General features: G+C 35.7%; 1 protein-coding gene across 6 annotated transcripts in view; it reads right to left on the bottom strand.

Annotated features, from left to right (window-relative positions):
- Positions 1-26,181, bottom strand: part of LOC122016836 — a 60,514-nt gene that overhangs the window by 24,572 nt on the left and 9,761 nt on the right. For all 6 annotated transcript variants that reach the window (XM_042574256.1, XM_042574257.1, XM_042574255.1 and 3 more), the window contains exon 6: positions 9,738-9,830. In XM_042574256.1, the coding sequence (XP_042430190.1) occupies positions 9,738-9,830 (93 nt within the window). The remainder of the gene's footprint in view (positions 1-9,737; positions 9,831-26,181) is intronic.

The following is a 26,181-nucleotide window of genomic DNA, read 5'->3' as shown; positions in this document are numbered from 1 at the left end:
ACCAAAAAGAAAAAAAAATAATGAAAAAAAAAGATTTGCAAGTGACACAACAATCAGCAAAATGTTAAATTTAAATTGTCTTAAAATTGCATATGGTTTCAAGACAAGAAAGCATGGCTTACTACCATAATGCATGCAAAACTCTAATTCTTCCTTCGATAGTGCAAGCCCCTGAGCCATGCTTATGATAGAAACTATCTACATGATAGATCTGAAGAATCACTATTATCCCCTGCCCATTCATGACTTACTAAACAATCACCTCCACATGTAGACCTACCCATGGTTTGAAATTTCATATTGTGTCGGGCAACACAGTCGAAATGTATTTATTTTGATAAATTATCAAAACTTGATACTACTCAGCACACAACAAAGAAAATCCATCCTATATAACTGTGTCAATCATATCAATAAGTATCATATCATATTGACATTCGACACCCCTAAACATGTTAAAAAAATGCATCTATATGAATTGAAATGTCGTAACAATTTAATGTTAAAATTGTATCATTCTAAATAGAACACAAAACTTAGATATATAGTCATATTGTCTTCTTCTTTTTCATCTCTTTCCTTTTTCCCCACTAATTGTTCATCAGCATCACACATTGAAACGCAGTAGTACCGAAATAGTATCATTCTAGACAAAGCGTGAAAATTCAAAATTTTAAACCTTGGACCTACCCTTTGTAGAACTACTCTAGATTGAGAAATGGTTTTACTTTATGTAATAGGCCTCTATTTGTATTTTGTATTATCTTGTTACAGCTTTGCAAAATATCTCAAATAGGTCCTTCAGCACCCTTTCTTGAGTTGGTTAAAAGATATTAGAAAATCATAGTTTATTATAGATATATTTGATTCTACAGCCATTTAACAAGTTAGACAACATCTGAGATCATCAAAACAAGCAAATGAACTTGTTAGATTGCATTTTTTTTCTCTAAGAAAGTAAGTTATTCCTATGGTTTATTATTTTATAGAAGACAAGATTAATGACAATGAGCATTATAGCCAGATTATCACAATATAAGTTCATTATTTTATGCTATGTTTCTATGTAAAAATTAGTCAGCCTTATATTCTACCTCTAGACTTCATCTAGCCGCCATGGTCTTTCCAAAACACCATATTGTCCAAGGGGAAACCTACCCAATTTGTATTTGTGTACGCTATAATTAGTATAAGACCACAATCATGATATAGGAGATTCTTCTTAGAAGCGTCCTTAAATACTGAAGAATTTATAGAGTTGTCTTCCAATGGTGTTGGCATGAAAATAAAAAATTAGCTACTCACACTAATAGCAAATGAGATGTCAGATCTCTAATCAAATTTACCAACTAATCTCCAAATTTAGTATGCTTGAAGAAGCTTGGATACTAGCTAAATTTATTGGCACTCTTATTAACCCAAACTATCAAAATAATAAGAGTGCTAACAAATATAGTTGATAGTATCCAAGCTTCCTCAAGCATACAAGTACATGTTTGTCGTGAGATATAAATGGTCCCTATTAATAAGCATCCTCTATAAGTAGAAGGTACTTCAAATCAGTCAAACCCTTGATTCTAAAGTGTTAGTGTAGAGGTATAAGTTAGGGACCTAATTGTCAATATCATATATTCCAATGTGTAATTGTAAAATTACAATAATGAATATGGGTATAGGTGGAGGAGATTCCTCTACCAAGGGGTGAGAAAGCTTGATAATTTCCCTTTTAACCTTAAGACAGTGTCACAGCTGTAATGGTGATACCCAATTCATCTATACCACATGACCATCATTGATGTCTTCACACCATGGCCTTCTCAATCATTGTTGATGGCTCCACATCATGACTTATTCTTGTGCAGTTTGAGTTTGATATCACCCTCCGCTTTGTGTGTGCAATCTCTAAGTTTGCACAGATTGTTGATGAGGATTTATATCATGCAACTTCAAGCGTCAATAATTAATGGGCAACACCTCCCCTTTTGGATGCACCTATGAACAACTTTATCAGACCTTGTTGTACCATTCTTCAATAGAGAACAACATCTTGTTCATGGACCTATGGTCAGTAACCTCTCGAGCCCAAGTTGTTCCTTTCTTTGACATTGAAAGGTGTCTTTGTTAAGTTGAAGACCTAAATATGAGAGACATTTTTCAGGACTATGGTACAATTAGCAATCTATTCTAATTGTGGCAATTAGACACCTAGATGAACTCACACATTAGTCAATATTAAACTTTTACTACTAATCTTAAAATCATCTGTTAAATCACTTCAAATGTTAAGATCATATGCCTGATTCCACTTAAAACAAACTCGCCCTAACAATGTAGTTGCAATTGAAGGACCTCAAGGCAATAGGGGGCATCAGCAAGGTCATGGAGACCATTCTAGTGGATAGGATAGGCTTATATGCTTCCACTATGGGAAATTTGGGATGTCAAAGATTTCTTCTACTCTTTTCATGAATATTCAACTAGTCATTACTTACCCACAATATGTGGCACGGTTAAAAACTGATTCCTAAGATAGTTCCATTTGCTCACATCTGTTCCAGTTTAGTCTTGGTAGCAATATTGTAATTTTTATAATTTTTACTGAGCGATATTCCAGCTTTCTTCAATACTAAGCTACTGCCAGCACCTCATCCTAGTTAGTTAGCTTAACTCTATATAAAATTACACCAATTTTACTTATGTCATACATCTAAATCATTCTCTTGAATTCCATATTCAAATCACTAAGCACATTGCTGTTAACATCTTATATTCCTCTAACCTTGCACCACATTTATGTCCTAATGTCATACTAATTAATGGGACTCATTCAATGCATAAGAGCATTAGAAATATTAGTATTTCACTTGCATTATCCTTATCCTCTATATATTTTAATTTAACATCACCAATATTTTCATTCAAGATTCAAGGACAAGAAAAGTAAATGGTGATCGATGCGCACTAGAGGAGAGGTGAATAGTGCTCGTTTTCAAACTTTCGAAAGATAGGCAGCGGAATAAAGAAGACAAACGATTGCAAACACACCAAGTTTTATTTGGTTTGGAGCATGTGACGACTCCTACTCCAAGGCTCGCACTTGTTGAGTGGTTTCGATGGACAATCACTAATCAATTGCAAAGTTTACAAATACAATAAGATTTAAGTACATGCACTTTGAAACGTAAATAATACCGACAACTTGAAGAATCAAATCTTTAGCGCAGTCATCGTCGGAGCATCTTTCGAGTGTCGAAGAGGCGTTTTCTAAGAAGCACGCAAAAGCAAAAGTTGTTTGGAAAGTTGTTTTTAAGCCACTGGTCGAAGCCTTCTTTTATAGCATGTTCCAAGCGTCTGGATCCCCTCCCGAGCGCCTGGACCATGCTGACGTGGTGTTCTCCTGTCAAAAGTTGATCGGCAAAAGTTATCGACTTCCGAGCTCTCGGACCGTGACGTAGGCTTGTCCAATCCTCGCGCCCCATCTCGGCGAACAAATGATATTTGGCGGTCCGGGCACCTGGAGCAACTCCGGGCACTCGGACTCCTTCCGGGGGCCAGCGCCCGGACCACCTTTTTCTGATAACTTCTTTTCCTACAAAATAAGGTTAGTCCAGGCAAATAATATGTAAAGAATGATAAGAATTGACAGTCTTCGGACTGTCTTTGGATTGTCCGATCCTGATTTAAAGTTTCACTGAAACTCTAGATCGGACCGATGCCTACTGTTCCCTCTTCGGGGAACGCGTCCTCACCTACTCCTCTCAGGAGAAATTACCTTTTGCCAGACCGGTCCTCCAGACCATCTGGACTTTTGCTCAACATCCAAAACTTCAGAACTTCATGTTGAACGTCCACTCCACGACCCATCCAGTCTTCCACCTAGTGTCCATAACCACTAGGAATTTCACCTTGAGTCCTCGACTCTAGGATTTCGCCCAAAGTCCTCAACCCACAAAGACTTCGCCGAGTCCCCCGGATTAGGACTTCGTTGCCTAACCGTAACAAGGACTTTCCATAACCTAAGATTACTATCCCCTAGAACCTAGAGTTGCCTCCCCCTAAAGTTTTCCACCTGCCTAGGATCTATTAGGACTTTTTCCTAAGAACACTTAGGACTTTCCTGCAAGCTCATTTACACTTGTTATATAACAAGACATTTTAACTTTTAAACTCTTTGCCATGATCAAAATATAGATTCGCATCTGGTGCTCCCTGCACCAACAAATACGCCATCATCTTTTACTCTGCTAGCGGCCTCACCAGCTATTCAAATACACAATCATCATGGTTATCATAATCTTGAGTTTAAAACAAATGGATCCTAATTTGTATGTTTTTTGTGCATTGAGTGTTAGTCAAGTCATTTAGAGTAACATGTAAAGTTGTCATTCCTCAATAAAGTGTCCATAAGTGCATCTTGGCGCATATTACTTCGATTCATTCTAATGTTGAATCTACTTTGCTTATACAAACACATGCTCCCCACTCATTCTGGGTGATGTCATCCTTATTTCATGCTCCCTTGTCAATTGCATATGATCCTCTCTTCTATTCATGATAAGGTTCCTTCCTTACCCCACGAGTTGGGGCAGTCAGTATTTGCATAGGTGTTTGCTATAATAGGATTTAGGGTCAATTCTCACCGGATGCAAAATATCTCGTTGGATGTCTGCTGCTGCGCTAGGGCAAAATGTTCCTGTGATTTACCTGCCTACATCTTGCCATGGGGTCGGGGATACTGGGTTATTTGAGGTGAGCCAATGATAAGGTTCCTTCCACCATTCTTTCCTCGTGGTGCTCCTTATTGTCCCGTAGGTGTTTAGAGATACCTCGCTTATCCCTTGGACAAAACAAATTATTCCAAATCCATTACATGTGTTGTTTTTGGCTACTCCTATCTCTAAAATGACTATATATATATATATATATATATATATATATATATATATATATATATATATATATATATATATATATATATATATCCTTATTTTTTTAAGTAGATGACATGTTTATTATCCATTGTCCATTCTCATCACTTGCCACCATAGTTCAGAGTACCGCCCAAGACACAGACATAAGAATAATTGATCACTTCCACAAGACTCTCTAGCCCTCTGATTGCTTATTGTTGTCTCAAATTCTAATTTGAATTTTTCTATTTCTCGTTGCGAAGCTACTCAACACTATTCTACTTTACACTCATTTTGTCACTCAATCCTATGCTACACCAATTATTTTACTTTCTTATCCTCATTGTGTCATTCATTTTTAGGATACAAGCAAGATGGTTGAAATGGAGAAGACCATAAGTTGTTCTTTGTGATCATAAGGTACCTTTAAAACTTAAAAGGAAAATTCTAAAAACGACGATTAGACCTACTATGTTATATGAAACTTACTATTGGACTATGAAGCCAGCACACGTGAAAAAATGAGAGTAGATGAGGTTGTTAAAGTGTATGTGCGGATATACAAAGATAGTATGATAAGAAATGAGAACATTAGAGAGAAAGTTGGGGTTCCACCTATTAAGGGAAAACTTCGAGAGACACATTTAAAATGTTATGTTCAAGTACTTAGGTGACCAATAATAATAAAACAGGATAAAATTCATTTAAATATAGAAGATGATATACTAGGGAATTAAGCCTAATGGCGTAAGAGGATCTATAGTTGACCCTACTTAGTGGAATAAAGCTTAGTTGTTGTTGTTTTTTATGCTCTTGAGCTTCAAAGTGAATTTCTTAAATTATCCCAAAGGCTCTTTCTAATCTAGGTAGATGACAAGTCATAGCTAACAAGATGGATTCTCTCCACTCTAACAACATTTGAAAATTAGCTTTTTTTTCTACTGAGAAAGTATGTTGCAAGTGAACCTCCACCATTAGATGTACTCTTGATGGTGTTCTGCACTAGCTCAAAAATTGCTTGCTAGTTATGAGATACACACAACTTTATAGTGTGGACCATCTTGAAACTTTCTCCTACGACTAAAGATCAGTTACATTTGTCTCTTTTCTCATATTAGCAAATATCTTTCATTAGTCCCTTCATCAATTGTAGTATCAAGGACGCTTGCATCTGTAGTGATCTTATTGAGGATATATATATATAGTGTAACTTACACAGATTGTTATTCAAGAAGTGACTAACCAATGTGCAAATCGAAGAAATAATTGTATAGGTTAAAGCAATCTCCAAGAGCTTGGTTTAAAAGATTTAATAGTGCGGGTTTTTGCTACTCAAAAAGTGACTAGCTAGTGTTCAAGACTAATAGTAATTCCAATTGGATCACATAACTAAAAGACTACCTACTCATCATTTTTAGATTAAAGAATTGAAAGAACTCAAATACTTAGTCAGTATAAAGGTTGTCCACTCATGAAGAGATACAAATATCTTGAGATTTATTTGATGCAAATATCTTACACAGAAAACATGAGTATGTATTTGGCATGCTTAAGAAGGTGGATATACTAGGAACCAAAAACAATTCACAATCACATAGACCCTCATGAAAAGGTAGCCACTATTTAATCTAGGAAAGTATAAAAGTTTGATAAAGAGACTAAACTACCATGCCTACCATCTAATTTACAATTAGTGTTATCCATTATTAAGATCCTAATAGCACAATCATTGGGAGGCAATCTTGGAAATTCTATAGTACCTTAATAAATGCTTCAGTGAAAAATCGAGAAAATTATGTTTTCGGACATGTAATTTGTACTTGTGTCAATTTTAATCCTGTAATGAGTCAATTTACGTTCTTAGTCCTGTAACTTGTAATATTTTTCAATTTCAATCCTTTTTCGCCAAAATTAAAATTTTTTACCGGAAAATACCTAGTTGGTGGTCAGAATCAAAAAAGTCACATGAGTCAAAAAAAAAAAATCAAAAATCCTAAATTTAATTTACAACAACATTTTCCGATAGAAAATTTTAATTTTAGAGAAAATGGATTGAAATTGAAAAATATTAAAAGTTACAGGACTAAAACTGTAAATTGACTTATAATAGGATTAAATTGAAATAAGTGCAAATTACAGGACCGAAAATGTGATTTTCTCATGAAAAATCTCTTGAAATTTTGAGTACAATTAATATTGATTGGGCAAGTGCTCCCCTAGAAACACGATCCATATCAACTTATTGCATTCTTCTAATACAGGTAATCTAATTTATTGGAAGTGCAAAACATAGACTATCATAGCCAAATCAAGTGTAGAGATGGAGCAAAATGCTATCATCACAATATGTGAGTTAGTCTAGTTCAAACAATTGATGATCAAGTTGATATACTCCCATAGCCAAAGTTGTATTACAACAATCAAGCTATCACATTAATCCAATGTTCCACAAGAAGATGAATCATGTAGAGAGTAATTGTTAATTTATTTGAGAGACTATGTAATCCAATAAAAACCTCGTTTATCAGCTCTATTGGTTAGTTAGCACTTTTGCTAACCAAGTCCTTAACAAGTTCTCGAATCAAAAATATCATCAATAAGCAAAGTTTTCATAATATCTTTGAACAAACTTGTGTAATTGTTATAGGAACATAGTTGCAAACCCTTTGTATTCCAAGATGTGAACAATTTCCATATTAATGTTATGTATGCTCCCAATTTTGCAACTCCTACGGATGTCAATCACTAACAAGTGAAAGCACATCATCTACATAAACAATGATAAGAATATATTTTCAAAAATAAGAGGTTAGGTGAAACACAAAATATTTGATATAATCCTAACCATACCAAATTGAAGAAGAGAAGAGCTTACACTCTACCCAGATATTTCAGCCTGTATAGAGAATTTCTCAATTTGAAAACAAGGCATACTCTCCCTAAGCCACAAACCTAGGAGCTTGGTTATGTTACTCCTTAATAAGATCAATGAAAAAAAAAAGGAAATCTTATCATTCATCCAGTGAAGTGGTTATTGGAACATAGCTACCATGGTGAGAGGGTCAGACTAAAGCAATTTTAAGTATAGGAGAAAAAGTGTCAATATAGTCAACGTCAAATAGAGTATATTCTTTTGCCACCATTTGAGTTTCTATCTTATCCACAAACAAAACCGCATTGGATGTTTTAACAATGAGAAGTATAGTGGATCGTATGGGAGATTACGAGCTAAATCCCAAATGCCACTACAATACAAAGTTACTTTTCATTACCATAGTTTACCCCGAACCTAGATTAGTCAGCCCATCGTGGATAATATTCATTATTTGAACTTACACCAAAGGAAATAAAAAATGAAAAAATTATATTAAAACAAGGAATCTAAACAGAGAAAAGAGACTGCAAGGTTTTGCCCTTACGAATTGCTGATGATACTCCCCTTAAAAAGAGGTCTAGATAAAAGGTAGGATTTCAGTTATTAATAGTTCTTGCAAAGAAAGCATGCTCAGATCTTGGCTTGTGGTAGGTTTCTAGTGGTTGTCTCTGGCGGTGGCATTTCAAAAGTGTGGTGGGCCCACAACCAGTAGGTTCCAATATTTAACATGGTTTTAAATACCAAGTAGATGAGGATATTATTTTAGGTTCTTGTAACTAGGGGAGAGCATAGTTCAGTATATTGATTTGGTAAGAAAAATCTAAACCACAACAAAAATTTGAAAAAACTAAACTGAAATCAACCAAAATTTTTCCAGTTAATTTCAAAAGAAACCAAAATCATTAGTTTAGTTTGGTGTGAAACCAATAATTAGCATATATATATCAATAAAAAACAATTAAAAATGTATTCAATGAAAGGTTTCTATTGAAAAAAAATAGCATAGTAAGTTTATTTAAACAATGAACACAAGACAATAATCATATGCTGACGATACCCTCAGCCCTTATGGTTGAGGTTATCTTACAATAACTTGACGCTAACTATTGAGCTCTATGCCTCGCTCGCATGAGGTCTTCTCTCTTGCCTTATCCATAGATAAGAATGAATGGGTAGACAGTTGAGGTTCTTGTGTTTAATCAGGTCTTTGTCTCCCTTTTGTTATCTTCAGCCCCTGGTGGATTTTGTGGGAGCAAGCTACCTTTCTTTGATCCACTTTATCGAGCAGCAAGGAGAATGAAAAAAGGCAAAAGATGGTGGCTGTGATAGGTTGGAGGGTCTTACGTGGCAAAGCGAACTCTTCTATCGTGTAGCATTTCCTCTGGCTCAGTAGCTGCACCCCCTGGATCCATCGTACTAGAGCGATCCGAGAAGAACGATTAGGGTCATATTTAATCCTTTCTACAATGCCAATAGACGATGTGCTTCATTTTAGGTCAATTTTTCGCAGCAATCGCTTCAATCCACCCTCTCGGTTTTAAACAATGAACACAAGAAACCAATAATCATATGAGAACACAGTAGCATAGTTATGCATGCATGTGTATTTGTATAAAACCTTAACATCTCAGTTCGGTTTGGTTTATCTATCTAGGTTCAAACTAAAATCAAAGCAAAACCAATAATTTTATCTAGCTCACAACCCAAAATCAAATTGATAAATCAAGAAACTTGAATGTCTTGGTTTGGTTTATTGGTTTCAAGTATAGATGCCTCCTTTAATATTTTCTGTCATTCATCCACTATGTCAGCAATAAAGAAGTAATAAGCCATATACAACAAGAACTTGGCAGCTGAACAGCATACAAGAAAATATCTTCAGATTACTTAGGGAAAGGGTTCATGAGACAAAATTACATGGAGGAATAGAAAAGAATGTTGGGGCAGCATACCTCCTTGTACAATCTCAAAGCATGTTGATAGAAAAGCTTCCTTGAATATCCAGCTACTTTTTTTAACCTAGTAATGGCATAAGCACTCTTCAACTGCAACATAAGCATAAAATAACAAGTTGAATCATATATTAGATAATGAAATCAATATACAAATAAGAATTAATATGTTAGAGTTATTAGGTCATTAAAAATTATTAGATTTATAATAAAGCATTGAATAAGTATGGTTCAACAATGGGTATTTGGCGAAGCACCAATGGGAATCAAACCTCACAAAAGAAATCTCGCATAAAAATTTGAAAGTGAAAAATTGTTATTAATCAAAAGACTTTTATAGATGCAACCTTAATGGAAAGTAAAGAACAAATAATTAAATTGAGAAATACAATTATCCCTTTTCTTTTGATAACCCAAATTGAAAGATAACAAACAAAATAGACTAATTACTAGAGAACTCTAATCAAAACTAAAAATTCAAAAATTGTCCAAACTTGATTTCTTTTTTGCATCATTCTCCACCACCAAAGAGAATTTGACTCCATCTAGACTCCATCAAGTGGAGTGACAATGTTATGGGATTTCACATATAGGTGTAAAGTGGAGTCGTCTCTGTATATCGATAAGAAGATTGTTGCTTCATTCCTTTAAGTAATTTAGGTGCAAATTATTGAAGCTCATCATCACCAATCAAAGTGTCATCAATCTCTAAAAGCATCATCTATACCTAAAAGTCTTTCCCAATGAACTAGGTACCTCTAGATGCTTGTGTGATGAGCTAACTCTGTCTCAGTGTTCTTAGTAGGCTCAATATAAAAAATGGGCCCTATCGTAGATGGGAAAGTGCAAGAGCCGACACCATAGGAACGTACTTAGGCAAACCATTAACAAAAAGGAAGTTTGAATGTTTCTCAATATAAGGGAATTATTCAATATTGAAAAATTAGACTAATGTTCAAATTAGAAAGTAAATCAACAATTTATGCATTAGTACTATTGGAAGAGTTTTTTTATAAAAGTGTTTCAGACGAATACAAACAAGCACACAATAACCACATTTTACTCCTTACTTATTGAAACTCTATTTTCTAATTTGTTAAGGCAATGTGTTATAGGAGTCATAAAGATGCTAAAGTCTTTAATGAAAGATCTATAAAAGGCATGAAAGCTTCAAGCCTCCCAAAGGATATGTTAGTCTTGACGTATGGATAGTGTAGGATCGAAAAGAATTTAGATATCTCCACAATGACATGATATTGTCCACTTTGGGCCTAAGCCCTCATGGTTTTGCTCTTGGGCTCTACCCAAAAGGCCTCATGCCAATGAAGATATCTTTTTTCTTATAAACCCATGATCTTTTCCATGTGTTTTCAATATGGGACTATGTTTGCAACCTTGCAACCCCAACAATCCCCCCCTCAAAAGCACCATGGGCTTCCCACGTCCGATCCTCGACCCACCAGGTCTTCCTGCCCCTCGGTCTACCCGACCTACTAGGACTTCATTGCCTACTTCCTGCACCTCGGTCCACCCGACCTACTAGGACTTCCACCAGGTCTCTCTTGAGAACCTAAGCAGTCATTTCCCCAGTATCTAACTCGGTCTCAAATGGGTAACTTGCTAGATTCCACTCATGACAACTGTTATTGTAGGATCGAAAAGAATTTAGATATCTCCACAATGACATGATATTGTCCACTTTGGGCCTAAGCCCTCATGGTTTTGCTCTTGGGCTCTACCCAAAAGGCCTCATGCTAATGAAGATATCTTTTTTCTTATAAACCCATGATATTTTCCATGTGTTTTCAATATGGGACTATGTTTGCAACCTTGCAACCCCAACAGATACAAGCCCGAGTTGCAATGACTCAAGCTTGAGTCTTGATGTTTAGGTTTCGATGTTTGATAATACATGGAGATTGCAGGTGCAATCGTTCATTTGGGAGATTGTTGGTACAATTCTCCCGGTCAAAGTTGACCAGTTAGATGTGAAGAAGAGTCAGGTAGGTCAAGACTGACTGGATACTTGATTGGAAAGACCTAGTGAGTAAAGCTAGGCAGAAGAAAAATCCTGGTGAGTGAAGTTAGGTGAAAGACTTAGTGACTGAAACTAGGTAGAAGGGAAATCCTGGTGAGTGAAGCCAAGTGAAAGACCTAGTGAGTGAAGCTAGGCAGAAAGAAAATCCTGGTGAGTGAAGCCAAGTGAAAGACCTAGTGAGTGAAGCTAGGCATAAGGAAAATCCTAATGAGTGAAGCCAGGTGAAAGACCTAGTGAGTGAAGCTAGGCAGAGGAGAAGTATTGGTGAGTGAAGCTAGGCAGTTGGGAAATCCTAGTGAGTGAAGTCAGGTGAAAGACCTAGTGAGTAAAACTAAGCAGTATGAAAATCCTAATGAGTGAAGCTAGGTGAAGGTCCTAGTGAGTGAAGCCAAGCACGTGGAAATCCAGGAAGGTCAAGGTTGACCGGACACCTGGTATTGAGAAGTCCAACTCGGTCGAAGGGTTGACCGGATACTTGGCACGAGGAGAAAAGTCCAAGTGGGTCAAAGGGATCGACCGGATACTTGGTGAGGAAGTCCTAGCAGGTCGAGGGTGACCAGATGCTAGGCATAATGTCCCAACAGGTCATGGTTGACCGGATGTTGGTTTGAGGGACTTCAAACTTGATTTGGCAAGTCACAAGTGAGCCGAATCGATCAACCGATCGATTGACTCATGCCCAATTGATCGGTTGATCAATTGGGTGAGATGTCGCGACAAAACTTCTCCTAATCGATCAGTGGATCGATTGGGGAGAATCGTCGTTCGCACAGAAGTCCTCCCAATCGATCACCCGATCGATTGGGAGCCTCCAATCGATCAGGTGATCGATTGGGAGGCTGGAAATCGCAGGAGAGCCTTGAATCGATCGGGCAATCGATTCAAGCTCTTTCCAGAGAGCAAAGAGGCGCTCTGAATCGATCGACCGATCGATTCAAAGCCTCCCCAATCGATTGCGATCAATTCAATCGATTGGGATCCGACCGTTGCGCAGGTTATAGCCGTTGGCGAGCGATTTCCTCGATAGTTCTTCGATTCGTCTTCACACGATCACAGCGACTTCTCCGAGCTCTCACCGCCAGTTCTTGAAGGTTCTTGGAGGCAAGTGCTGGTGCACATCCAAGTCAAGAGGCGATCTACTACAAGAAGAAGAAGCTAGGGTTAGGGTTTCCAGTGTAAATCTTGTAAGATTTCAATTGTATTTGTTTCTCTTTTCTTTGTTCTTGTACTGAGAGTGTTGTAAGGCTTCTCCACCTTCGGCAGTTACCGTAAAGGAGTGTTTTCATAGTGGAGAGTGCTCGTGTGTGTGGATCCTTGGATTAGTCACCTTTTCTTGAGGTGGATACCAAATAAATCCTTGTATTAGAGTTGTATTTTTGTTTCTTGTACATTCCGTTACATATCATCATCAAGAAGCAAGGTACGACGAGTTATTCACCCCCTCCCCCCTCTAACTACATTTCGACCCTAATAGTAAGAAGGTGCATTTCTTCAATTAACAAATATTTTTCAATCTTGAGAGTCTTAAGGAAGAGCAGTGTTCTAAATGGTGGTCGAGGCGACCACCTATACGGGAGATGGGCATCAACCACACCGTCTTTGCCCTAAGCGATGCTTTAGGCGGTCGCAGTCTAGGCGAGGTTGGCGAAGCGGCGGACGAGGCGAGTGAGGCAATGGGTTCGAACACGTCGCGCAAGCCCACCAACGAGTACAGACACGTCGTGCGGGCCCAACAACAAGCCCGAATGCATCGCCCCAACCCCTAACGAGCTCAGACTCATCGCTCGAGCCTAGCAACGCGTCTGAATGTGTCATGCAGTCCCGGCAACGCGTCCGAACTCGTCGTGCTAGCTGGAACAGTGGTAAGAGGAGTTAGATTAGGATTTAATTAAATATCTTTATGTTAATAATTTTAATCAATTCCTAGGTATGATTGGGATAATTTAAATAATCTTAATTAAAACCTAATAAAATTATCTCATTAATTTAATATATATTTTTTATTTTTAATTCTATCGCCTATGCTACCGAAGCGGTAGACGGTCCCGCCACCACCTACTGTCATTTACAACTCTGAGCAGGAAGTAAATGTGTTCGTGTGAGTGTCGTATGTACTATTGCAGATCAACATGTCATCAAGCATCAAAGTAGACTATAAGGAATTTCATTAGCCTCATAAAACTACTAGCGATTTGAAAGTTCAAAGGGCATGACTAGTGACTCATACAATTTGTTTTGTGTATCAAATGTAACTTTAGTTTTTCAAGGTTTAAACTCTCAAGCTATGTTAGAGTTTTGACCTTTGACGGGAAGAATACAGTTTTATCCCATGTTGATACACCATATCATCCCATGTTGATACAGTTCTAATACTTATTTAATTATAGCTATTTATTAATTATCCTTTTATGATTAATTAGATTGCTAATTTATGTTTGTTCTTCGCTTTACATTTGTTGATTAATCTGATCACCTTAGTCTTTAGAGTTAAAAATGCTTACAACTAATTAACTTTTGCAAGTAAAATATTAGATTAAGCAATGAAAAACGTTGGGTTGCCAATCAGCGTTAAAACTATAGTAAATGTTCCAATAAACTATTGTGCTAATGCTAGGTTGTTCTCCGGAAAGAACTCGTTACAGGGTTAACGTCTTAACAAGTACCGCTACATCTTCAAAATTCAGGTGCAGTGCTAAATATGCAAAAGTTCGCATTGCAGGGTTAACATATCGACAAGGACCGCTACATCTTCATTAGAACTTTGTATAGTATTAAATAGGCAAGAGTTCTCACACCATAGGTTGGATAAGAACAAATGATCGAAAAACTAATAGTCTAAGATTTGGAACATGTAATATAGGAATCCTCAATCAATGAAGGTAGTAAACACAATGATTAGTATTGATTAGGAGAAGAACTAGTATTTTGTGTGTACAAGAGACAAAATGAGTAAGCGAGAAAGCAAAGATGATAGAGAAGTCGAGTTTTAAGTTATGACATAGGAAAGAGTAAAAAATAAGAAATAAAGTGGGTATGGTTGTAGATAGTTCATTAAAGGATGAAGATGAAATTATAGGAGTAGTTAGAAAAGCGGATTGAATTATATCCCTTAAGATAATAGTGGCGAACAAAACTATGAATATAATTAGCATATATGCACCGCAAGTAGGATTAGATGAAGTTACCAAATCAAGATTTAGGGACAACTTAAATGAAGTATTACAAAACATTCTGCCAAATGAAATTATTTTAATAAGAGGTGATCTAAATGGGCATGACGGAGAGAAAAACGAAGAATATGAGAAGGTACATGAGAGTTATGAGTTTAGAATGAGAAATGAAAAAGGAAAAACTATATTAGATTTTGCGATAGCATATGACCTTATATTAGCTAATACGTTTTATAAGAAAAAAAAAATAACACTTAGTCACGTTCAAAAATGGGAATAATAAATCGTAAATTAACTTTTCTTATAATTAAGAAAAAAGATAGAAAGATTTGTAAAAATTGTAAGGTTATCCCTGAAGAAAGCTTAACTACCCAACATAGGTTAATAGTGTTGGATATATGCCTCAAGCACAGTATTAATAGAAAAGAAAATATATAGAAGTTAAAGGATGGGAAGCAAAATATATTTAAGAAGTAGATAGAATTATAAGCATTAGGTGAAATATATGCCGACTTTAATACGACATAGGATAAGATGGTATCAAAGTTAAAAATAGTATCTAAGAGTGTACCAAAGGGACATGCACCACTATGTAAGGTACTTTTTTTCACTTTCTCTTGTACTTTTTCATTCTACCACCATTGCCACCATGGTGGTAGAATGAAAAAGTACAAGAGAAAGTGAAGAAAAATTGAACAACTTATACAGAATTATATATTTGTAGAAATGAAGAAAACTTAAAAAAATATATACAATAGTCAGAAAAAGAGGCTAAGAAAGTAGTGAGTAAAGTAAAAAATAAAACTTTTGAACGATTATATCAAAAATTGGATACAAAAGATGGGGAAAGAGACATTTATAGAATAACTAAAGTGAAAGAAAAGAAAACAAGAGATCTTATCCAAATAAAATGTATTAAAGATGAATACAATAGGGTACTAGTAAACAATAGAGAAATAAAAGAGCAATGAAAAGTATTTTCATCAACTTTTTAATAAAAGTTTACATGACCAACTTAACTTAGATAATTTAAGTGGGTCAAATGAATATAGAAATTTAAATTTTTATCGTAGAATTCAAACTTCAGAAGTAGAACAAGCTTTAAATGGGATACACAATGGAAAAGTCATTGGACCAGATGATATTCCGATAGAGGTATGGAAGTGTCTAGAGAAATAAGGTATTGAATGACTTACAAAATTATTTGACATGATATTGAAAACGAAAAAAATATCTAATCAATGGAGGGTAAGTACTCTAGTTCCCTTATATAAGAATAAGAGAGACGTACAAAATTGTGCAAACTATAGGGATATTAAATTAATGAGTCATATCATGAAACTAGACAACTAATTGAAGAATATCTAGAGTAAAAACAAGATCTACACATGGTATTCATTGACTTAGAAAAAACTTATGATAGAGAACCAAGTGAAATTATATGGAGAATTCTAAAAAAGAGAAGTATTAGTGTAACATATATTGAACTAATTAAGGATATATACGAGGATGTAACAACCCAAGTAAAGACTTCAGGCGAAATAACTGAAACATTAAGGATCAGCTCTAATCCTTATCTTTTTACACTAATTATGGGCAAACTCAACACACTTTCAAGGTACATTACAGTGGTGTATGTTATTTGCAGATGATATTATTTTGGTAGATAAAACACGTGAAGGAGTAAATGCTAAACTGGAACCTTAAGAGAAAACACTAGAAAGGTAAAGTTTTAGTCTAAGTAAAATAAAGACAGAATATATAAAATTTAAATTTAGCAATATTAGACATAATGAGATAATTGTTAAGATAGGAGATGACAAATTGTCCAGAATCAATAGGCTTAAATATTTCGGATCATTTTGTAAACCGATATCAGTTGCCTGAGGTTTTGAATTGGCTTTCAAGTTATTTTGATATATATTTTTTCATTGTAATAAGATTTGGGGCTCCCTTAACTTTTTTGTAGTCAGATTCAATTTTATTATATTGATTACATAGCAAGCTGAGGCTTATTCTTGCTGTTTAGCTTTGTTGTAATTTCAAAACAACTGTAAATAAAAATTTTCTGATCTCTATTCAGAGAGATTTATGACTAGTTTCTGTATGAAACTTGATAGTGATTTCAAAATAACTGTAGTAACAATTTGCTGCTGTCTATTCAGCAAGATTTAAGATGAGTTTCTGTACTAGAGTTGCCGGTGATCATGCCGGCAACGGTCGGCGACCGGCAACCGGCAACGGTCGGCGACCGACGACGGCCAATGACGGCCGGGGACCGGCGACGACCGGCGGCAGTGGCCACCGCAAGCTCCGACAGAGATATAGCGCCCGCCGGTAGAAGTCGTAGGATATTTTTGTCATTTTATAATAATACGAATTACATTCCTTATAAAAATAATGGACACCAAACAAAAGAATGTAATCACCTTTGTAATCAAAGATTACATGCATTTCATTACCAAACGTAGTAATGTAATCAAGATTACATTACATTACAAATTTAATTACATTACAAGCTCAATTACATTACGCCCAACCAAACGTAGCCTTAAAGGAAAGTTCTACAAAATCGCAGTTAAACCTACTATGTTAAATGAAGTTAAATATTGGGCTATAACTTGACATGAGCAGAAGATGAGAGTTGCAGAGTTGAGGATGTTAAGGTAGATGTGTGGACATACAAGGATGGACAGAATAAGAAATGAGAGCATTAGAAAGAAGGTCGGAGTTGCATCTATTGAGAGAAAAAACTCCGAGAGTCATGTTTAAGATAGTATACGCATGTACTTACACAACCAATAAATGTTCCAGTTAGGCGATGTGAAACTATGACAAACACGCATATCAAACGAAGAAAAACAAAAAAGTCTAGGTTAGCAACAATAAAACAATACAAAATTTATTTAAGTATAGACGATGATATAGTAGGAGATAAAACTCGATGGCATAAAAGGATCCATATAGCCAACCCCACCTAGTGGGATAAAACTTGGTTGTTTTAGTAAATACCTAATTTCCTTAAACCCCCATTTCACTATCACCTTAAACCCCCATAGAGATTCATAAAATAACTAACAAGTTATCTCTATAAGACACAACTTATAGATGTAATTTGTGAAACCTAACAATCTCTTTATGAAAAAAAAATGTATTTCAATTATATATGTAATTATCATTGGTTTTCTTTTCCTAAATAAAGTGTCATTTTTATAATTTTACCTAAATCACTAGAATACAATCATGAATTCAACTAGTAGAGGAAACTTTGACAAAGTCATGTTAATATCATCCTAAGATTCATAGGTAATTGGGAGTGAAGGCCCATATTCTGCTATTCATCTTGGTAATCTTACTAACAATTTTTCCAACATCTCTCCTCAAAAAAGGCAAAAAAAGAAACTTACAACCACTAAGGTTATCTCAATAGTCTTACTATTACTAAAATTGTCGACAAGATCATCTGCCTGTAAATTTGATACCAAATAAAATTATATTTAAAATCAATTTATTCCAAATTATTTAACTTTATTTGCATTAGAAAAATTTTAATTTAATTCAAATAAAGTTAACTATCTTAACCTTAAAAAAAATACAATAAATTATATATATATATATATATATATATATATAAAGATTTGATAAGTTGTATACCACACTTTTGCACCTGTAGACCTAAGTGAGTCGGGCGTCCGGAAGTGTTCCGGGCGCCTGAGTGAGTCGGAGTCAGATGCCCAGATCACTTCCAGGTGCCCCGATGTTCGCACGGGGCATTTCGCAGCATAAAGTACCTATATATATATATATATAAAATCAAGTTTAGGTTGATCAAAAGACACTATCAATTTATCATTTATTTGTCACATACTATATAGGTTTCTTATGTTGATTATTTGGATATATTATGCAATATATATAACAAAATGTGGAATTACGGAATACTTTGATTAGCAATTTGAATTTAGTATAACATGTATCTGGAGTAAAAACTCTTGATTCCAAAAGTTTGTGTTCCAAAAAATGAGAAAATAAAAAATGCTAATGAATAAGTGTAGCTCCACCGTAACGACGATGACGACATCCAAGACTTATCTCATTAGGTGTTAGATGACAAAACAAGAAAATAAATTAAAATGGTACGGGCTCCAAAGTTTAGACTAATTCAACATTGATTGGCTAGAAAGACTTCTTTATGGCCTTGTTCTTCCAAACATCTAACTAGCATTTGAGAATTATTACATAAATTATACTAACGATAGGATATATATGTGAAACATGATGGACTTCAGGACTAGAATAAGAATGGTCGATGAAAAAGGAAGACAAAGTATCGATGAAAATTTGCTATTGATATTTGATTCAATGAACTTAAATTCATAATTAAACGATGTAAGACTATAACAAACATGCACATTAAATGAAGAAGACAAAAAAAAACTTAGCAACAATAAAATAAGATAAAATTTATTTAAATATAGATGATGATTTAGTAGGGGATAGAGCTCGTAGAATGATTCATATGGCCAACCTCACCTAGTGGAACAAGGCTTGGTTATTTTTGTAGTATGAGATGGATATGTAAATTTATATTAAAAAATACTAATATCCTAGGGTAATTAGATGTGGCTCCAAGGGATGACAAAAATGAGAAAATATATTGAGATGGTATGTTTTGTTAAAAGGCAATAAATGTATTGGATAGCTAGAAATTGGATGTATTGAAATGAAAGGTGTAAAATATAGAGGAAGATTAAAGAATATATTAGTCAAATGCAATATTCAATGAGTCAATTGATTTAAATATTACTAAAAGCCATAGAGCTTAATAGAAGAGTACAATCTAGGTAACCAATCTCAAATACTTATGGAAAACCGATCTTGACGATGATGATAAGCATGTTCAAAGGTAAACCAATCAAAGTTGTCAAAAGCGCTCGCTTAAGCGAAGCGCAGTGAGCCGTACGGAAGTGCAAGAGTTCCAAGAAGCGTGCGCTTCGCGCAAAAGCGAAGCACGAAGCAAAGACCTCTTTTGTTCATTTTTTATTGTTTTTTTTTATAAGTTTAAAGCCTTGAACCTCTTTAATTTTCGTCTGCTTCAAACGAAGCACCACTACCTCTTCGTCTGCCTCTCGCCATTGTGCTTCATCTCTTGTCTAATTTCTTTTTATCAGAATTTTTCCAACGTCTTTGGCATCCCGCGAGTATCCAGTGATGCTTCTGGCGGCTCCGGATGTGTCAAGCTGTCGCAGAACACTTCCGGCGCGGTCGGAGTTGTTCGACGATGCTTCCAGCACCACGAGAAGCGTCGCGCCTCCAACGGCGCCGGAAGCGTACGCGATGCCTCTGATGTCGCCGAGGCGTCGCAATCCAGGTATACGTTTTTTTTTAATTTAATTAAATCAAACAACTCCTAACTTAAATGGAGTATTTCAAATAAGTTTTTATAACACCTAATTAAATTATTCCAATAAAATATATAAAAATATATTTAAAATAATAATAAATTGTATTAATTAATATCCAGCTACTTTTTTTAACCTAGTAATGGCATAAGCACTCTTCAACTGCAACATAAGCATAAAATAACAAGTTGAATCATATATTAGATAATGAAATCAATATACAAATAAGAATTAATATGTTAGAGTTATTAGGTCATTAAAAATTATTAGATTTATAATAAAGCATTGAATAAGTATGGTTCAACAATGGGTATTTGGCGAAGCGCCAATGGGAATCAAACCTCACAAAAGAAATCTCGCATAAAAATTTGAAAGTGAAAAATTTTTATTAATCAAAAGACTTTTATAGATGCAACCTTAATGGAAAGTAAAGAACAAATAAGTAAATTGAGAAATACAATTATCCCTTTTCTTTTGATAACCCAAATTGAAAGATAACAAACAAAATAGACTAATTACTAGAGAACTCTAATCAAAACTAAAAATTCAAAAATTGTCCAAACTTGATTTCTTTTTTGCATCATTCTCCACCACCAAAGAGAATTTGACTCCATCTAGACTCCATCAAGTGGAGTGACAATGTTATGGGATTTCACATATAGGTGTAAAGTGGAGTCGTCTCTGTATATCGATAAGAAGATTGTTGCTTCATTCCTTTAAGTAATTTAGGTGCAAATTATTGAAGCTCATCATCACCAATCAAAGTGTCATCGATCTCTAAAAGCATCATCTATACCTAAAAGTCTTTCCCAATGAACTAGGTACCTCTAGATGCTTGTGTGATGAGCTAACTCTGTCTCAGTGTTCTTAGTAGGCTCAATATAAAAAATGGGCCCTATCGTAGATGGGAAAGTGCAAGAGCCGACACCATAGGAACGTACTTAGGCAAACCATTAACAAAAAGGAAGTTTGAATGTTTCTCAATATAAGGGAATTATTCAATATTGAAAAATTAGACTAATGTTCAAATTAGAAAGTAAATCAACAATTTATGCATTAGTACTATTGGAAGAGTTTTTTTATGAAAGTGTTTCAGACGAATACAAACAAGCACACAATAACCACATTTTACTCCTTACTTATTGAAACTCTATTTTCTAATTTGTTAAGGCAATGTGTTATAGGAGTCATAAAGATGCTAAAGTCTTTAATGAAAGATCTATAAAAGACATGAAAGCTTCAAGCCTCCCAAAGGATATGTTAGTCTTGACGTATGGATAGCACCTATGGTTGTAAGTGCAGGTGCAATATTCCCTAGGTCAAGGTTGACCTGGTTGACTAAGTTTGAGAAGGCTCAAGCTTGAGTCTTGATGTTTAGGTTTCGATGTTTGATAATACATGGAGACTGACAATACATGGAGATTACAGGTGCAATCGTTCATTTGGGGAGATTGTTGGTACAATTCTCCCCTGGTCAAAGTTGACCAGTTAGATGTGAAGAAGAGTCAGGTAGGTCAAGGCTGACTGGATACTTGATTGGAAAGACCTAGTGAGTGAAGCTAGGCAGAAGAAAAATCCTGGTGAGTGAAGCTAGGTGAAAGACCTAGTGAGTGAAGCTAGGCAGAAAGAAAATCCTGGTGAGTGAAGCCAGGTGAAAGACCTAGTGAGTGAAGCTAGGCATAAGGAAAATCCTAATGAGTGAAGCCAGGTGAAAGACCTAGTAAGTGAAGCTAGGCAGAGGAGAAGTCTTGGTGAGTGAAGTCAGGCAGTTGGGAAATCCTAGTGAGTGAAGCCAGGTGAAAGACCTAGTGAGTGAAACTAGGCAGTATGAAAATCCTAATGAGTGAAGCTAGGTGAAGGTCCTAGTGAGTGAAGCCAAGACGTGGAAATCCAGGAAGGTCAAGGTTGACCGGACACCTGGTATCGAGAAGTCCAAGTCGGTCGAAGGGTTGACCGGATACTTGGCACGAGGAGAAAAGTCTAGGTGGGTCAAAGGGATTGACCGGACACTTGGTGAGGAAGTCCTAGCAGGTCGAGGGTGACCAGATGCAAGGCATGATGTCCCAACAGGTCATGGTTGACCGGATGTTGGTTTGAGGGACTTCAAACTTGATTTGGCAAGTCACAAGTGAGCCGAATCGATCAACCGATCGATTGACTCATGCCCAATCGATCGGTTGATCAATTGGGTGAGATGTCGCGACAAAACTTCTCCCAATCGATCAGTGGATCGATTGGGGAGAATCGCCGTTCGCACAGAAGTCCTCCCAATCGATCACCCGATCGATTGGGAGCCTCCAATCGATCAGGTGATCGATCGGGAGGCTCGAAATCGCAGGAGAGCCTTGAATCGATCGGGCAATCGATTCAAGCTCTTTCCAGAGAGCAAAGAGGCGCTCTGAATCGATCGACCGATCGATTCAAAGCCTCCCCAATCGATCGCGATCAATTCAATCGATTGGGATCCGACCGTTGCGCAGGTTATAGCCGTTGGCGAGCGATTTCCTCGATAGTTCTTCGATTCGTCTCACACATCACACGACTTCTCCGAGCTCTCACCGAGTTCTTGAAGGTTCTCGAGGCCAGGCACATCCAAGTCAAGAGGCGATCTACTACAAGAAGAAGAAGTTAGGTTAGGGTTTCCAGTGTAAATCTTGTAAGATTTCAATCAGATTTGTTTCTCTTTCTTTGTTCTTGTATCGAGAGTGTTGTAAGGCTTCTCCACCTTCCTAGCTACCGTAGGAGTGTTTTCTACAGCCGAGAGTGTTCGTGTGTGGATCCTTGGATTAGTCACCTTTTCTTGAGGTGGATACCAAATAAATCCTTGTATTAGAGTTGTATTTTTGTTTCTTGTACATTCCGTTACATATCATCATCAAGAAGCAAGGTACGACGAGTTATTCACCCCCTCCCCCCTCTAACTACATTTCGACCCTAATAGTAAGAAGGTGCATTTCTTCAATTAACAAATATTTTTCAATCTTGAGAGTCTTAAGGAAGAGCAGTGTTCTAAATGGTGGTCGAGGCGACCACCTATACGGGAGATGGGCATCAACCACACCGTCTTTGCCCTAAGCGATGCTTTAGGCGGTCGCAGTCTAGGCGAGGTTGGCGAAGCGGCGGACGAGGCGAGTGAGGCAATGGGTTCGAACACGTCGCGCAAGCCCACCAACGAGTACAGACACGTCGTGCGGGCCCAACAACAAGCCCGAATGCATCGCCCCAACCCCTAACGAGCTCAGACTCATCGCTCGAGCCTAGCAACGCGTCTGAATGTGTCATGCAGTCCCGGCAACGCGTCCGAACTCGTCGTGCTAGCTGGAACAGTGGTAAGAGGAGTTAGATTAGGATTTAATTAAATATCTTTATGTTAATAATTTTAATCAATTCCTAGGTATGATTGGGATAATTTAAATAATCTTAATTAAAACCTAATAAAATTATCTCATTAATTTAATATATATTTTTTATTTTTAATTCTATCGCCTATGCTACCGAAGCGGTAGACGGTCCCGCCACCACCTACTGTCATTTACAACTCTGAGTAGGAAGCAAATGTGTTCGTGTGAGTGTCGTATGTACTATTGCAGATCAACATGTCATCAAACATCAAAGTAGACTATAAGGAATTTCGTTAGCCTCATAAAACTACTAGCGATTTGAAAGTTCAAAGGGCATGACTAGTGACTCATACAATTTGTTTTGTGTATCAAATGTAACTTTAGTTTTTCAAGGTTTAAACTCTCAAGCTATGTTAGAGTTTTGACCTTTGACGGGAAGAATACAGTTTTGTCCCATGTTAATACACCATATCATCCCATGTTGATACAGTTCTAATACTTATTTAATTATAACTATTTATTTAATTATCCTTTTATGATTAATTAGATTGCTAATTTATGTTTGTTCTTCGCTTTACATTTGTTGATTAATTTGATCACCTTAGTCTTTAGAGTTAAAAATGCTTACAACTAATTAACTTTTGCAAGTAAAATATTAGATTAAGTAATGAAAAACGTTGGGTTGCCAGCCAGCGTTAAAACTATAGCAAATGTTCCAATAAACTATTGTGCTAATGCTAGGTTGTTCTCCGGAAGGAACTCGTTACAGGGTTAACGTCTTTACAAGTACCGCTACATCTTCAAAATTCAGGTGCAGTGCTAAATATGCAAAAGTTCGCATTGCAGGGTTAACATATCGACGAGGACCGCTACATCTTCATTAGAACTTTGTATAGTATTAAATAGGCAAGAGTTCTCACACCATAGGTTGGATAAGAACAAATGATCGAAAAGCTAATAGTCTAAGATTTGGAACATGTAATATAGGAATCCTCAATCAATGAAGGTAGTAAACACAATGATTAGTATTGATTAGGAGAAGAACTAGTATTTTGTGTGTACAAGAGACAAAATGAGTAAGCGAGAAAGCAAAGATGATAGAGAAGTCGAGTTTTAAGTTATGACATAGGAAAGAGTAAAAAATAAGAAATAAAGTGGGTATGGTTATAGATAGTTCATTAAAGGATGAAGATGAAATTATAGGAGTAGTTAGAAAAGCGGATTGAATTATATCCCTTAAGAAAATAGTGGCGAACAAAACTATGAATATAATTAGCATATATGCATCGCAAGTAGGATTAGATGAAGTTACCAAATCAAGATTTAGGGACAACTTAAATGAAGTATCACAAAACATTCTGCCAAATGAAATTATTTTAATAAGAGGTGATCTAAATGGGCATGACAAAGAGAAAAACGAAGAATATGAGAAGGTACATAAGAGTTATGAGTTTAGAATGAGAAATGAAAAAGGAAAAACTATATTAGATTTTGCGATAGCATATGACCTTATATTAGCTAATACGTTTTATAAGAAAAAAAAAATAACACTTAGTCACGTTCAAAAATGGGAATAATAAATCGTAAATTAACTTTTCTTATAATTAAGAAAAAAAATAGAAAGATTTGTAAAGATGGTAAGATTATCCCTAGAGAAAGTTTAAGTACCCAGCATAGGTTAGTAGTGTTGGATATATGCCTCAAGCATAGTATTAATAGAAAAGGAAATATATAGAAGTTAAAGGATGGGAAGCAAAATATATTTAAGAAGCAGATAGAATTATAAGCATTAGGTGAAATATATGCCGACTCTAATACGACATAGGATAAGATGGTATCTAAGTTAAAAATAGTATCTAAGAGTGTACCAAAGGGACATGCACCACTATGCAAGGTACTTTTTCTTCACTTTCTCTTATACTTTTTCATTCTACCACCATTGCCAGAAAGTGAAGAAAAATTGAACAACTTATACAGAATTATATATTTGTAGAAATGAAGAAAACTTAAAAAAATATATACAATAGTCAGAAAAAGAGGCTAAGAAAGTAGTGAGTAAAGTAAAAAATAAAACTTTTGAACGATTATATCAAAAATTGGATACAAAAGATGGGGAAAGAGACATTTATAGAATAACTAAAGTGAAAGAAAAGAAAACAAGAGATCTTATCCAAATAAAATGTATTAAAGATGAATACAATAGGGTACTAGTAAACAATAGAGAAATAAAAGAGCAATGAAAAGTATTTTCATCAACTTTTTAATAAAAGTTTACATGACCAACTTAACTTAGATAATTTAAGTGGGTCAAATGAATATAGAAATTTAAATTTTTATCGTAGAATTCAAACTTCAGAAGTAGAACAAGCTTTAAATGGGATACACAATGGAAAAGTCATTGGACCAGATGATATTCCGATAGAGGTATGGAAGTGTCTAGAGAAATAAGGTATTGAATGACTTACAAAATTATTTAACATGATATTGAAAACG

This window comes from Zingiber officinale, chromosome 8B, assembly GCF_018446385.1.
Source record: "Zingiber officinale cultivar Zhangliang chromosome 8B, Zo_v1.1, whole genome shotgun sequence".
NCBI classification, from domain to species: Eukaryota; Viridiplantae; Streptophyta; class Magnoliopsida; order Zingiberales; family Zingiberaceae; genus Zingiber; species Zingiber officinale.
The sequence above is the reverse complement of the archived record's forward strand: the minus strand, read 5'-3'. Positions and strand labels throughout refer to the sequence as shown.